The sequence below is a fragment of the Enhydra lutris genome, unplaced genomic scaffold (assembly GCF_002288905.1).
Source record: "Enhydra lutris kenyoni isolate GAN:26980312 unplaced genomic scaffold, ASM228890v2 scaffoldscaffold10, whole genome shotgun sequence".
In the NCBI taxonomy this organism is placed as follows: domain Eukaryota; kingdom Metazoa; phylum Chordata; class Mammalia; order Carnivora; family Mustelidae; genus Enhydra; species Enhydra lutris.
In genome coordinates, this window is record NW_019154094.1 from 4446242 (window position 1) to 4460025 (window position 13784).

The 13784-nt window shown below is 44.9% G+C and overlaps 1 protein-coding gene across 4 annotated transcripts in view; it reads left to right on the forward strand.

The window, feature by feature from the left end:
* Positions 1–7333: 7333 nt before the first annotated feature.
* The window catches only part of LOC111144194 (leucyl-tRNA synthetase 2, mitochondrial), a 149922-nt gene continuing 143471 nt past the window's right edge, over positions 7334–13784 (forward strand). For 3 of the 4 annotated variants that reach the window (XR_002640368.1, XM_022498400.1, XM_022498402.1), the window contains exons 1-2: positions 7334–7376; positions 9693–9947. Coding sequence is in view for 3 of the 4 variants with exons in the window: in XM_022498400.1 (XP_022354108.1) it covers positions 9714–9947 (234 nt within the window). In the remaining variant the exon portion in view is untranslated. Of the gene's footprint in view, positions 7478–9692; positions 9948–13784 lie in introns of all 4 variants that reach the window. The other variant, XM_022498399.1, reaches the window with a different exon arrangement.

Genomic DNA, 13784 nt, shown 5'->3' on the forward strand with positions numbered 1-13784 from the left:
TAGTTTCTCCCGAATGCGTATCACTTTTTCACCATTGTAAAGTCAAAAAATCATAAGTAGAACCATCGTATGTCGGGGACCATCTGTACTGTTTTATACATTCAGTATTTCTTCAAATAGGATTATCCTTTTCTAGAAGCAATCACAACGCCTAAGAAGATTTGCAGCAATAGAAAAAAAATTTTTTTCCTGTAATGAACAGATTAAAGCTTAATCCCAAGGTCTGTTTCTGTGTCCAAGTATAATTGTGGTGTGAATCACTCCAAATGGGGTTTCTCATAAACACTCGAGAAATATAAGGTATTTTTGGGAGGAAGAATTTAAAAATTCAACAAAAGAGGTCACTTTCAGCAGACTTTGTACCCTGGAAGGGATGACAAAAATGGGCACTTTAAAATATCAGGCACCCAGGGCGCAGGGGTGGCTCAGTGGCGGCTCAGTGGCTTAAGCCTCTGCCTTCGGCTCAGGTCATGATCTCTGGGTCCTGGGATTGAGCCCCACATCGGGCTCTCTGCTCAATGGGGATCCTCCTTCCCCCTCTCTCTCTGCCTGCCTCTCTGCCTATTTGTGATCTCTCTCTCTCTCTCTCTCTGTCAAATAAAATAAATAAAATCTTAAAATAAAATCAGGCACCCAGGAAAATAATGACATTACACCAGACCCTTCAAGGTCAAGATTGCATTGTAGCAATTTTCAGAAAGGTGTCTACTCTTATTTTCCCAGTTACTGACCTCTCTGGATACTGGCTCTGCAAAGGTTATTGTTAGCCTTTTGGCCCATCAATGCTAGGTTTGACTTTTAGCTCAGCAAGAACTGTTAAAGAAATAATTACCCATGACACTGGTTAAAATGGTGAGGGGAACATTTGTGATAAATATAGGTACCATTGCGATGGGGTTTTGTAGTGGGGGGGATTTAGGCTCAGCTCTAGATATAATAAGGAAAAGTGGGAAATTAGAGCCAAGGAGAGGGATCTGAGAGGTCAGTGAATGAGCTGAGATATAATCAAGGAAGTCAGCTGTCCTCTGCAGGGACAGAAATCCAACACTTACCAAAAGGTTCATGTACCAGACACTATAAGAGGCATTGTACATGGGTCGTTGTACTTAACAGTGACACCATCTCGGCAAGGAAGACACCATTATTGTTGGAGGTAAGAGAAGCAAGGTAGGTGATCTGTCCAAATTCAAATTCATGCAGCTGGTAACTGACTAAACTGTGATTTTACCTGGATCTTCCTCCCTCCTGAGCTCATTCACTGGGCACGGTGTCCCTGAGGGTGTGTGCAAGATTCAGTTCCTGTCCTCAAGGAGCTTGCGCTCTGGTGGGAGTATCACCGATGCACATTCCATGCCACCCCCTCCTGGCCTGAATGGGGTCAGTACTAGACAGGAGATCTCTTTCTTTCTCATACAGTCTTGGCACTTGCCAACCACTTAGCAGTGTGTGTAGACCAGCTCTATAAATTCAATAACAATGGCAAAAGCAAGAGGTACCATGTATCGAGTGTTTGCTCTGTCTGGAACTTGGTAAAAACACTTTTTACATAATAAGGTCGCTTAAAAATTTTCACTTTCAAAAATTTTTATTAGCAACCTAATAAGTGGGCACGATAATCCTCATTTTAGAGACAGAGCAACTGAGGCTCAGGGAGGCTGAGGAACTTGCCCACAGTCATTCATCTTGAGAGTGGTAGAGCTGAGCTTTGAAGCCAGGCTTCCTCTGCCCAGAGCACATGCTCTTGATGACTACGATGTCAGAAAGTCCGGATCACTCCTATTTGCTTTCCACATTCAGTCATTTCACGTTATTCACGGTAATTGTGTTCTATAAAGTCACCCAAGCACTACATTAGTGAAAACTGAAGTATGGCTCCTAGGAAAAAAACTGAAAACCTCTGGTCGTATAGTTTTTGTCAGCTGATCCATTTCTGGTCTGTGGGTTTCTGCCTAAAGACACCTTATTTAATATATATTACCGATTCATTAACATTGAATTTGTAGCCCAGAGCCCTGTAACTCATGCCTGAATGAAGGTCATCTAACGCACATACCTTCTCCATAAGACACATCACAGCTTTCTTGTGCTAGGGAACACGAGCCCGCATCTCTGCACTTTTCTTCAGAGCCGTTTTAAACCCTGAACTCACTAGCAAAAAGTACAAAAGTATTTTTTTAAAGGGCATGTAATATCCTGGGGGAAAAGATCCTGTTGATAGCATAAGAGCCAAAACAAGGAAGTGGAGTGTCACCTTGTTCAGCCTCAGCTGGGAACATGCATGGGATGGAGTAGAGGGGCACTCACATTTTTTCTCTCCCCCGTGTATGTCTGTGAATGACCATGAAAGTGCCATGAGTATTGATTTTGGAGTTATGCATCAATTTCCAGGAGTAGGTGAATTCACAAATATGGAATCTGTGAACTTGACAATTTTAAAAGATTGCATTTAAAAGACATATATTGAGCACCCACTGTGTACTGTCTACAGTGGCAGATCAATGACTAGGATGGGGTAAGGGGGCTATTGCAACAGTACAGCTGAGAGGGGAGGAGAGCCTCAACTTGGGTGGGGGGTTGTATTAGGTTCCCAGCAAGAGTGAAGGGCTGGGGAAAGCTACTTGACAGCATAGGTAACAAAAGCTGAAGATGGATTCCATGTGGAGGAAGGGAGAAGGGCGCCATCCCTGTCAGTTGTGTAGGCGGGTATAGCAGGATACCTTCTATTGTGATAAATGGAAAACCCCAGTTGAACTAGCTTGAACAACTAAGGGGCCTCCCTGGCTCCTGTGCATGGGAAATTGAAAGGTGATCTAGCTTCAGGCAGGGCTTGATCTGGCAGATCCTTCTGTGGCACCAGGACCCACTCCTTCTCCTGCATCCAGTCTTAGTAGATTCTCCTAATGGGACCTGAAATGGTTGAGGCAGCAACTAGCAACCAGAAAAGAGAATCCTGGTTCTAATGTTCCCAGCATAAGGCTCAGGCTTCTGACATAAGTCAAGTGTCTGCCTGGACTATGCCTGTGGTCAGGGGATAGAACGGACAAATTGGATTCGGTCAGACCTCAGACCTGGGAGATGAGGGGTCAAGGCCATATGGCTAAATGGCTCAGAATTGGGGTAAACAGGTGGTTTCCTCAAGAGAAGTCCAGGAGCTTTGATCAGGAAAGAGGGAAGAACAGGAACATTGGGAAGCATAGATAATAAGTCCATCTACATTTTACATGATTGGATTATCAAGGCTGGGGCATTTTTTATTGAAAAACAATCCATATAGCAGCAAGAATCTTGGGGTTCACGTTCATCTCCATGCTGGACAACTGAAAGCCGTTCCCAGAAGACCTGAGTCAACACCTGAGACGTGACAGCTCAGGGAAGAATTTACATGGCTGTCCCAGTGACTTATTTTTGGAAAGGTCACGAAAGCATGGAAATAAATGTCAAGCTGGAATTATTTATGACTCCTGCACTTCTAGGTCAGGTCTAGTAAATTTACCTTACCTCATGAGGTAAGATAGAGGAGTAGTCCTGTTTTTACACGGCGGGGAAGAAATGGTCAAAGAAATGGAGACTCCTAATTCTGGAAATTGCTGACACGCACACTTTTGTATCAGATAAAGAGAATGTAGAGCCAGGTGGGAGAGGTAAGGAAATAAACAGAGGGTAGAGAAGTGAAGCAGCACTGATTGAAACCAAAGACATGGTGATGGGCATCTCTTTATTTAACGAAAAATCTAGGGATGCCTAGGTGGCTCATTCGGTTAAGTGGTTGCCTTTGGCTCAGATCATGATCCTAGGGTCCTAGGATCGAGTCTTGCATTGGGCTCCTCAGTCGGCGGGGAACCTGCTTCTCCTTCTGCCTGGTCTGCTTGCTGTTCCCCCTGCTTGTGCCCTCTCTCTCTCTCTCTCTCTCTCTCTCTCTCTCTCTGTTAAATAAAGAAATAAATAAAATCTTAAAAAAAAAAAAGAAAAAAAATCTTGCTTGACTTTTTTCTGCGTACAAAGTCATGGAAGCTGAACCATGACACTTCCTACGACTGTGGTGACAAAAACACCAAAACTTGGTGGCTGGAACATCAGTTTCACTGGGTCCAAACTGACTTGTCAACTGGGAAGCACTGCCTCTGGAGGTCCTAGGAGAGGATCTGTTTTCTTCTCTCTCTCTTTTTTTTAATTATAGTAAAATATTCATAGAACGTACCATTTGAACCATCTGTAAGTGTATAACTCAGTAGCATTAAATACTTTCATGTTGTTAGGCAATGACTCCCCACCATCCACCCCTCTGGGACTTTTTCATCTTCCCAAACTGACATTCTGTGCCTTTTAGGCAAATTAAATGTCCTCAAGGCCCATCCATGCTGTAGCATGAGTCAGACGTAGCTTCCTTTTCAAGGAATCCTATTCTGTTGTAGGTATCTATCATGTTTTACTTCATCCATTCATCACTCAGTGGACACTGGGGTGCTTTCACCTTTTGGCCATTGTGAACAATGCCTCTGTGACCACAGGCGTGCAGGTAACTCTTTAAGATCCCGCTTTCAGCTCTTCGGGTTATCTCTGTAGAAGTGGAGTTGCTGAACCCTAGGGGAGAACCTACATTCTTGTCTTTTTCATCTTCCAGAGCTGTATGTCTTTCCTCTGCATTCCTCTGCTTGTGGTCCTTCATCTTCTAGATCATCACGGTGGTATCTTGTTTCAAGGGATCATGTTGCCTCTTCTGCTGTCTCAAAGTTCCCTCTGCCTTCCTCTTAGAAGGACACATGTGATGGCATGTGGGGCCCACCAGCATAATCCAGGGTAATCTTATCGAAAGATTCCTAATTTAATCACTTCTGCAAAGTTTCTTGCCATATAAGGTCCCATTCCAAGGATGCAGGGATTAGGACTTAGATATCTTTGGGGGGCATTATTCAGCCTCCCACACAAGCTAATAGAAAAAGCAAAAGGGACACAAAAACTGTCATAAAAATAAAGGCCCATAGGACCACCCTGTCCCTAGAGATCATCTCAGGAAATAATCAGGGACATATTTTTCTAGATTTCTTTCCATGCATATACTAACAAATGTATTTCATCTGTTTCCTTTCCTTTTTAAAAAATAAAAAGTGGGGTAACTTCCTACATGACCCAGCAACTTGTCTCTTTCATTCAATAATGCATCTTTGCAGCAAGTTCTTTAAGAGCAAAAGGGATTTGCTTTCATGCTACTGTCTTCTTTGATGTAAAAATAGCAACTTTCCAGTAAAGCAAATGACTTTTAGAAAGATTCTGTTTGAAGTAATCTCCTAGAAATGTCAATGTTAACTTTAATTCTTAAGAGGAAAGAGAGATTTTGAACCAAAATAAGGGTGGAGGCTACTTAGAATTTAGTATTTTGGATAAATTAGAGAAAGGGCGCTCTAGTTATATATGGATAAAACATGACGTACCTGAAGGCTAAATTACTTTAAGTGTAGCATGTTAATGTGAGAGTCAAGGCTTCCATGGTGTCGGTTTAAATTAAGTATCTAGTGTCAGGGATGGAGAGATCAGAAGACCTGGATTGGAATCCCGGCTTTGTCATCGACTGGCTGTTTATGACTTTAGGCAAGCTGTATACAATCTCTGGGTCTCAGTGTCCTAATCTTTGAAGTGGGAGGATTGCAGTGGAAGTTGTCCAAGCTCCTAATGACCTTCCATTCTGCAATTTGGGAAGGGCACTATTCTAGAAGGTTAGAGGTCCAGTGGTGAATCGCAAAACTTCTACCAACTTGCTTATGACCTTGAGCTAGACAGTCAGTTCTGCAGGGCCTCAGTTTGTTCACCTGTAAAATGAGCAGGTTGGTCTAGAGTGTTCTCAAGATCCTTTCTACAGCTCACACTCGAAGACAGTGAGTCTCAAACTTCAGTGGGCCTAAAAATTTCTCTGGGGATCTTGTTAAAATGCAGATTTTGATTCAGCCAATTTGGGTGTGACTTGAGATTTGACATTTCGAGCAAGTTCTGGGGAGAGGCTGATGCTAGCCTGGAGACCACCTTTTGAATAGCAAAGTATTTAGATTTTGAACTTTCAGGAAACTCTGTTAAAGACTCGGAAATGGGCAGAAAAGATTCCTGTGTGTCCCTTGGGTGGAGGGTTGGTCTGGTGATTATCTAGTGCTAGAGGAGTATGCACTTTAAAAAAAAAAAAAAAAGGTTTTATTTATTTATTTGACAGAGAGAAAGCCCAAGCAAGGGGAGCTTCAGCTGAGCAGGGAGCCTGATGTGGGGCTTGATCCCAGGACCCCCGGATCATGGCCTGAGCCGAAGGCAGACGCTTAGCTGACTGAACCACCCGGGCTCTCCAGGAGTGCACACCTTTGTTTGTCTCCTGCTGTCCAGCTCTGCAAAAACATAAGTTAAAAAAGAAGTTAAAATGTAGAATATGGATGGTAATGGGCTGAATTTTGTTTGCTAGAGATACAATTGATTTCAGCCCTGTAGAAAAAGATGGTTCTCAAACATTACTTTTTCTTGTCCTATAAGATATCAACCAGTTTTGCACAATTACCAAATTCATTTCAGTATTCCTGATTGCCCACATGTGTGAGTTCTTCAAAATCTCCTTTAAGTGGGCTTTACCTTTTTGAAAATCGTACTTAACACCACTGGTCCTTTATAATTCATTCATTAACTCGTTCATGTGTAGCAAGAAACACTAGTGGGGAGGGTGGGAGACCTTGGGTTGGGGGTCCATAAGCTTCTCAAAGAAATGGTTGGTAGGGAATCCAACTTTCCTTACCCCAGCCCATCTTCAGGTGAGAAAAGTACACTTTACCCCCAGTCATGGCCAGATAATTCCCTTCCCAGGGCTATAAAATCATGGAATATGATGGAAGAAGATCCTGAACCATCATTAAGGAATAAGAGGTCAAAAGACCTACCCACAGCGATTCAAATCCAGGCATCAGGACTCCCCCAGTGCTCTTTATTCTACCTACCATCTAGCGTATTCTGGGGCCACTAAACTGATGTCTCTCACAGGTCTGCAGCACCTGGAATAACCTGACCACCAGGTTTCTGGTTTTGGTGAAGCCAGACACAGGGCAGAGAACTGGGCCGAGGGGCGGGGCTTGAGGCCGGAGGCGGTGCCTGGGCATGGGGGCGGTGCCTGGGCATGGGGGCGGAGCCCGAGGCCGTCGCGCAGCTGCCTCCGCCCCACAGACTGCCGAGAGTCGGTCCCCGGCAGCGCTCCGCTTTCCCCGGCTCCGCCCCCGCCTGTCTGTGTCTGCGCCAGCCGCTACCGATAAAGTTGTTGTTCTGCCAACATGGCGGCGCCCATAGTGACTGTTCAGGCCGTGTTCGTCTAAAAGTGGAAACAGAGGCGTGAGGAGCCGCAGGCCGGAGCCTGTGAGCAGGTAAACCCCAGCCCGGGGCTCAACGGGACGAGAGGCTTCTGGAGTGGAGACCTCTGTCCCCGGATCGGGAGGTTCCGACTTGCTGGAGGCAGGAGGGGAAGGTGAGGGCTGAGTTCGCTGGTCCCCGGAGCCCTGCAGTTTCTGACCTGGAAGTCTCTGAGATCCGGGTCTTCAGACTCGTGGAGCTAAAGACCCTGACTGTAGCTCTGGACCTTTTCCAGTCCCAGAAGAATTCACATGCACACATAGTTTTGTATTCAAGTTTCCTTGCTACTGCTCCCCTGCCCCAGTTCATCCCTGGATCTTTGATTCCCTGGGCTGGGGGGTTTGGACTCAGTGAAAGGCCGTCCAGTGCATCTCTGTGGCCCAGAGATCCTTGCCACTGCATTAAGGTTCGAAACCCCTCAGAGATCACGTGGATTTACTACCTCATCCTAGAAAGAAGATGAGGTTCCCGATAGGATTTGCCTGAGGTACCCCAAGGAAGTAGCCTTTTTTTTTTTTTAAGCTTATACTTATTTAACACAGAGAGATCACAAGCAGGCAGAGAGAAAGGGGGAAGCAGTCTCCCTGCTGAGCAGAGAGCCTGATGCGGGGCTGGATCCCAGGACCCTGAGATCATAAGCTGAGCCACTCAGGCGACCCGGAATTAGTCTTTGCAAAAGCCAAGATCTGTATTTTTTGTTAAAAATTTGTTTTCTTTAAGATGATTTCCCTAATCAATTCTTGCGCATTTTCCTTTGGGTGCACACAGATGCCTTCATGTGCTTCTTCCTTGTGTTCTCTTTATTTGCCTGTCTCCTACTCTTCCCATACGTTTCTCTGCCCATATATGATTGTCATTTCAGGTCCAGTTCTCAGGCTCGTCCCATTCTAACCACATGTCGCTGCCTCCATCATTCTCAGAAAACCTAAACTTGAGCCCCAAGTGAGGGTGAGGTCAGGACTGACTATCTAAAGAGGAGTGAAGTAGTGGGGATTGATGCTTTGGAAAGATGTGGAAGAAAAGACAAGATTCCAAGCCTCTAGGCAAGGAACTAGATGAGACAGAGCTAAGGAAGAAAAGGGCCAAGTTGATTCTAAATACAAGACATGAGCCACACCTTTCACATTGCTGGAATAGTCATAGTTCTCTAATAAAATGGCTGTATCTGTTGTCAGGAAGAAGCCAGGGATCAGGGCTTTGGTGGTGGAATGTCCAAGAGTAGGGCCTGGAAAGTAAAGGAAGGGAACAGGTCTGATGCATCAGGAAGTTCTGTAGTATATTGTCGAGGTACATTGAACGAACCTTTTAGAATTTCTAAAAGAAAGTGAGTTTTATTCAAGGCCAAGTTAGGATAGCTGCTGGGGTACACAGTCTTCACAAAGAAGAGAGTGCTCTGTGAAGGAACATTTGGTGTAGGGTTATATAAGCTGCAGCAAAGGAACATTTGGTGTAGGACTGTATTTTTTTTTTAACATAAAAAGTTACATATCATTAGACAAAGGACATTTCGGAAAGTTGCAGTCCTTATCTGAAACTTCTAGTTTATGCAGGGCTGTATGCCTTTAATCTTATGGGAAAAAGGGAGGTTTTTTTTTTTTTTTTAAATCTTTGTTTGGAATGCTACTTTTTGGTTATTTCATAAATGCAGCAGAAAGGCAGTGTGCAGCCCATACTTGGAGGTTTTGCGGAATCATTTTGATTTTGGTAAATGTTAAAGTATAGCTTCCCAGGAAGCCCAGGAGCAGGGGCCATAAACATTAAAAATTGAAAATTTCCTTTTTTAAAATCAGTATTGTAGCCCTGCGTACACTTTATGCTGTGTCCCTCTGAGCCTTGGGGATCCCCATTTGGGTGTGGACACGTTATTACCACATTGCTCCCCAGAGAGGTGGAATCCATTTACATTCTCAGGTGTTTAGATGCCTTCTGACAGTCGAGCCTCGGGCCAGGCCAGCATGTGCTTGGAGCTCCTCTGAAGCCTGGATGATGGGACAGGAAGCTGACTAGACAGACCCTGGGCCGGGCCTACGGGGGAAGGAGACCGGGAGCCTGTGGCAGGGGCTGGCCCAGCTGGTAGTCTCCCCTTGTTCCTGTGGGAGTTTTGTGTCTTTGGCATTTGGAAACACTGGGTGCCTTTATATTTTCCATTAAAGAGTGTGTGCTTAGCTCAGCTGAAGTTCTATGGTGTCGTTTTCAGGGAAGGAAGTCATGAGAAGGATAAGAAGAAAGCAGGTGCATGTTCAGGGAACACCAGACTAAACAGGAGAACAAACTCACACGAGAGGGTCCCGGGCAGCTCCTAAGTGTGTGCTTTCTGTCCTCTTTTTCAGGATCTCCCCACCTTCTGCAGAATGGCTTCTGCTTGGCGGAGACTGGGCTTTTACGTCTCTTTTCTGAAAAGCCAGCTAGAAGGTCAGCCAGGAATCGTCAGCAGGGGAAGGAGAGTGATTCTGGGATGCACCAGAGATATATACAGTGCCACTGGAGAGTGGACGAAAGAGTACACACTGCAGACAAGAAAGGAAGTTGAGAAATGGTGGCATCACCGAATAAAAGAACAGGCCTCCAAAATTTCAGAAGCCGACGTGAGTATTCTGAGGGGTTTTGAGAGGGTAGAGAAGAGGGGATAAGGACTTGGACTCTGGGGTCAGATTGCCCAAGTTCAAATAAGTTATTAAGTATGTGACCTTGGGGGTGCCTGGTGGCTCAGTGGGTTAAAGCCTCTGCCTTCGGCTCAGGTCATGGTCCCGGGGTCCTGGGATCGAGTCCCGCATCGGGCTCTCTGCTCGATGGGGAGCCTGCTTCCCCCTCTCTCTCTCTGCCTGCCTCCCTGCCTGCTTGTGATCTCTGTCTGTCAAAGAAATAAGTGAACTCTTTAAAAAAAAAAAAAAAAAAAAAAATGTGACCTTGAACGAAATGATTGACTCTGTGCTTCAGTTTTGTTAATTATTATGGACAGTGCTAATAACTAGTGGCCCCTGGCTTCCTAGGATGCTTTTGAGGGGTACATGAGATCAGACAAGGATAGTGGGTAGAAGGGTTTCGCCCCACTGGACATTCTGGAACAGCATTTACTGGGGAGAGTCATCAGGACTCATCCGGCAGGGGTGGGGTCCTTCTTGGTCCATGGCATGGTAGGGCAGCACACAGGGATCTGATGGGGTCACATGTAAAGCTTCAGGAGTGGCACCTGGACCCCTCACCTGTGGAACTTTGAATCTGCATATTCTGAGAAGCACCTGCCTCTTCCCTGGCGTGGACCTTGATCTTGAACCTGGTTCTGCCACCTCAGCATCATGGTTTGGGAGGTACCAGCCCTTCCCTGGTGTGATCTGGGGCTGGGAGCCAGCCTTGCAGTGGCAGTTGTGTAAGTTAGTGAACCGTTGGCTTCTGCTTGGGATGCATCAGCTTAGCTCTCTACTTAGAATTATCTTCGGTATTTGGTTGTACCCAGTTTCCATGAGGCGCTATATTGGATGCTGGCTCCTTCTCTAGGAGTCTAGCCTTTCAGGGATTGGTCTTGGGTGTGGTAGCCCTAACTTCTTGATGTTGGTCAAAGTAACAAATGGGAGATGTGATTCGTTACATGAAATGTTGACTCTGATCAGAGCCAAGCACTAGAAGATAGTTTACTCTTAAATTCTACCCTCCCTTTGTAATAGTTGCCAAATAATACAGACCTTCTACAGTTAATCGAAGAGATGAGACCAAAGGCAAGCAGTTGAGTTAACATAACTGCAAGAGACGGCCTTTCCCTAGACTTGGCCATTTCCCATCTCCCACTTCTCGCTCATTTCAGACTCATTCCTTCTATGAGATTGATCACTGAAGAATGCTGGAGCAGTTGTTTGTGTTAACGTGAAGAGGATATTTTTGGGAATGGGTTAGGGAGACAGTCTGGTCTTGAGAGAGGTGTGACGGATAACAAACGGAATGATAGGAAGGATGGTTGGAATAGGATGAGTGATTGTACCATGAGAGCCTGACGCAGGGCGTGAAGAGCCTTCATGTGAACCTGACCAGACTCAGGTAGCTGAATGCATTTTGGAAAAAAACTAGGGAGCAGTTTCATTATGAACGAGGAGAGTCAAAGTCGCGTTTCTTCTGTTCCTTTGTCTTTTTGGTTTAGATTATAAGTTAGTGGCTTCTACACATTTTGAAGTTACAGCTTACTGATTTTTGTGGCATCTCATTCTTCTTAAGTATGCGGTTTTTTAAAAACAATTAAACGGATCAAGGGGCGCCTAGATGGCTCAGTCAGCTCGGCCTCTGGCTCTTGGTTTCGGCTCAGGTCGTGATCTCAGGGGTTGTGAGAGCGAACCCCACGTTGGGCTTTGTGCGCAGTGTAGTCTGCTTGGGATTCTCTCTCTCCCCATGCCCCTCCCCCAGCTCATGCACATGCACACTCTAAACAACTAAATAAATACATAATAAGTTCTTTTAGAAAATTAAATGGATCAACATAAATTGTGTATCAGTAATTGGGGAAGTAGCTGGAGGGATATCAAGGGCGATCTCCTGGGAGCAGCCTCTCAGGGTCTGTTCTGGGGAATGGTGAGGTGGAGAAGATTCTGTATGTCCAGTCTGGAGCCAGGGCCATAGGGTGGGCTCGGCCTCAAGACCTCAGTGTGATCACGGCCACGTCCCGTAACCTCCTTGATCCTCAGATTCTTCACGTTATCTCACAGAATTGTTTTGAGAATTGGATGGAAAATGTGGCCGAACACATTTTACAAACCGAAATGTTACGTCAATAAAAGATCCAGGAGGATGAACGTATGGAGTATCTTTGTTAGGAACTAAGGAGACAGCTAGATATCTGTGGACTTAGAAGCCTTTATAATTGACTTCACTCTGGTATTAGATCTATTTAAAGTCCACCCAGAGGAGTTTCCAGGAGTTGAATGTCTTGCCATGATCACCTTAATCATCTTTTTTTTTTTTTAAGATTTATTTATTTATTTGACAGAGAGGGAGAGAGAGATCACAAGTAGGCAGAGAGGCAGCAGAGAGAGGTGGGGGGAAGCAGGCTCCCCGAGGAGCAGAGAGCCCGATGCGGGGCTTGATCCCAGGCCCCTGAGATCATGACCTGAGCCAAAGGCAGACACTTAACCCACTGAGCCACCCAGGCGCCCCCTTAATCATCATTACTGAATGAAGTTCCATTTAATGAGCATTTTACTCTATATCAGGTACTATCTTCCATATATTACCTCATTTAATCCTGAAACAACCCTGGGGATATAGGGGGAGTAAGAAAACAGAGGCTCAGAGGGAGGTTTGGTTATTTATGGGGATACGTGCCTGGGACCTTCTGTTGCTCACCTTTGATTTACAGATTCTGAGCTCAGAAAGGCAGAGGAATTTGTCCAAGGTCCCACAACTGGTGGCAAGGCTGGGGCCAGAACTAGGGCTCCAGGCTCCTTCTGTCTGTCCCCTCTAAGTTCTGCGACAGCTTTGGAATGTGATCTATAAAGAGGCAAGAGTTATCTTTCTCCTGACATCAGAAGCTGGCAAAAATAATAGGTCCCACTTATAAAAACCATCCTCTTCCCATCGCTTACAATCTTAATTTCTTTCAAAGGCTTACATTCTTACATTTTTATATAATTATGAAAATTTCCCCTTCAATCAGATTCCTGCTCAGTTTTACCATAAACCCCCATAATTCCTTCTTGCCATCCCCAGAGGATAGAACTCATTTCATTATCACGGAGGGAAATGAACTTAATTCACACAGAAAAGCAAAAAGCAGGGACAAGAAGCAAGTAGAATACCTTTTCTGCAATAAACAAAAACATGAATATTAAAGACTTTGGCCAGCGGGGCTTTTCTGTATATCTTCTGTAAGCTCCGTTTTGGAGTTTGGCTTAGTGTGTAATGAATCACTCAGTTGTGCTATACATTAAATCTCTGTTGGACAGACCTACCAGAAAGAGAGAGTCATGAAGAAGCTGTATGTGGAAAATGTTTGGGGTAAGATCGATTGTTAAATAAACAATATAAAAAAAATAGATCGGGGCGCCTGGGTGGCTCAGTGGGTTGAACCGCTGCATTTGGCTCAGGTCGTGATCTCAGGGTCCTGGGATCGAGCCCCGCATCGGGCTCTCTGCTCAGCAGGGAGCCTGCTTCCTCCTCTCTCTCTGCCTGCTTGTGATCTCTCTGTCAAATAAAAAAAAAAAAAAAAAAAATCTTTAAAAAAAAAATAAAAATAGATCTGTCACTCTAACGAAAACAAAGCAATTATAATAAACGAAAAATGGGCTTCATGTAAAGACTTAAAATGAAAAATGAGAAATGGTTTATATCAAGGATTTCATTGATTTTTTTTTTCCCAGATCCTTAAAGACCCCTGTAATGGGTATTTCCCCACATCCCTAAAAGTGCCCCAAGAAAAGGCAATAGATCCAGTCCATTATGAG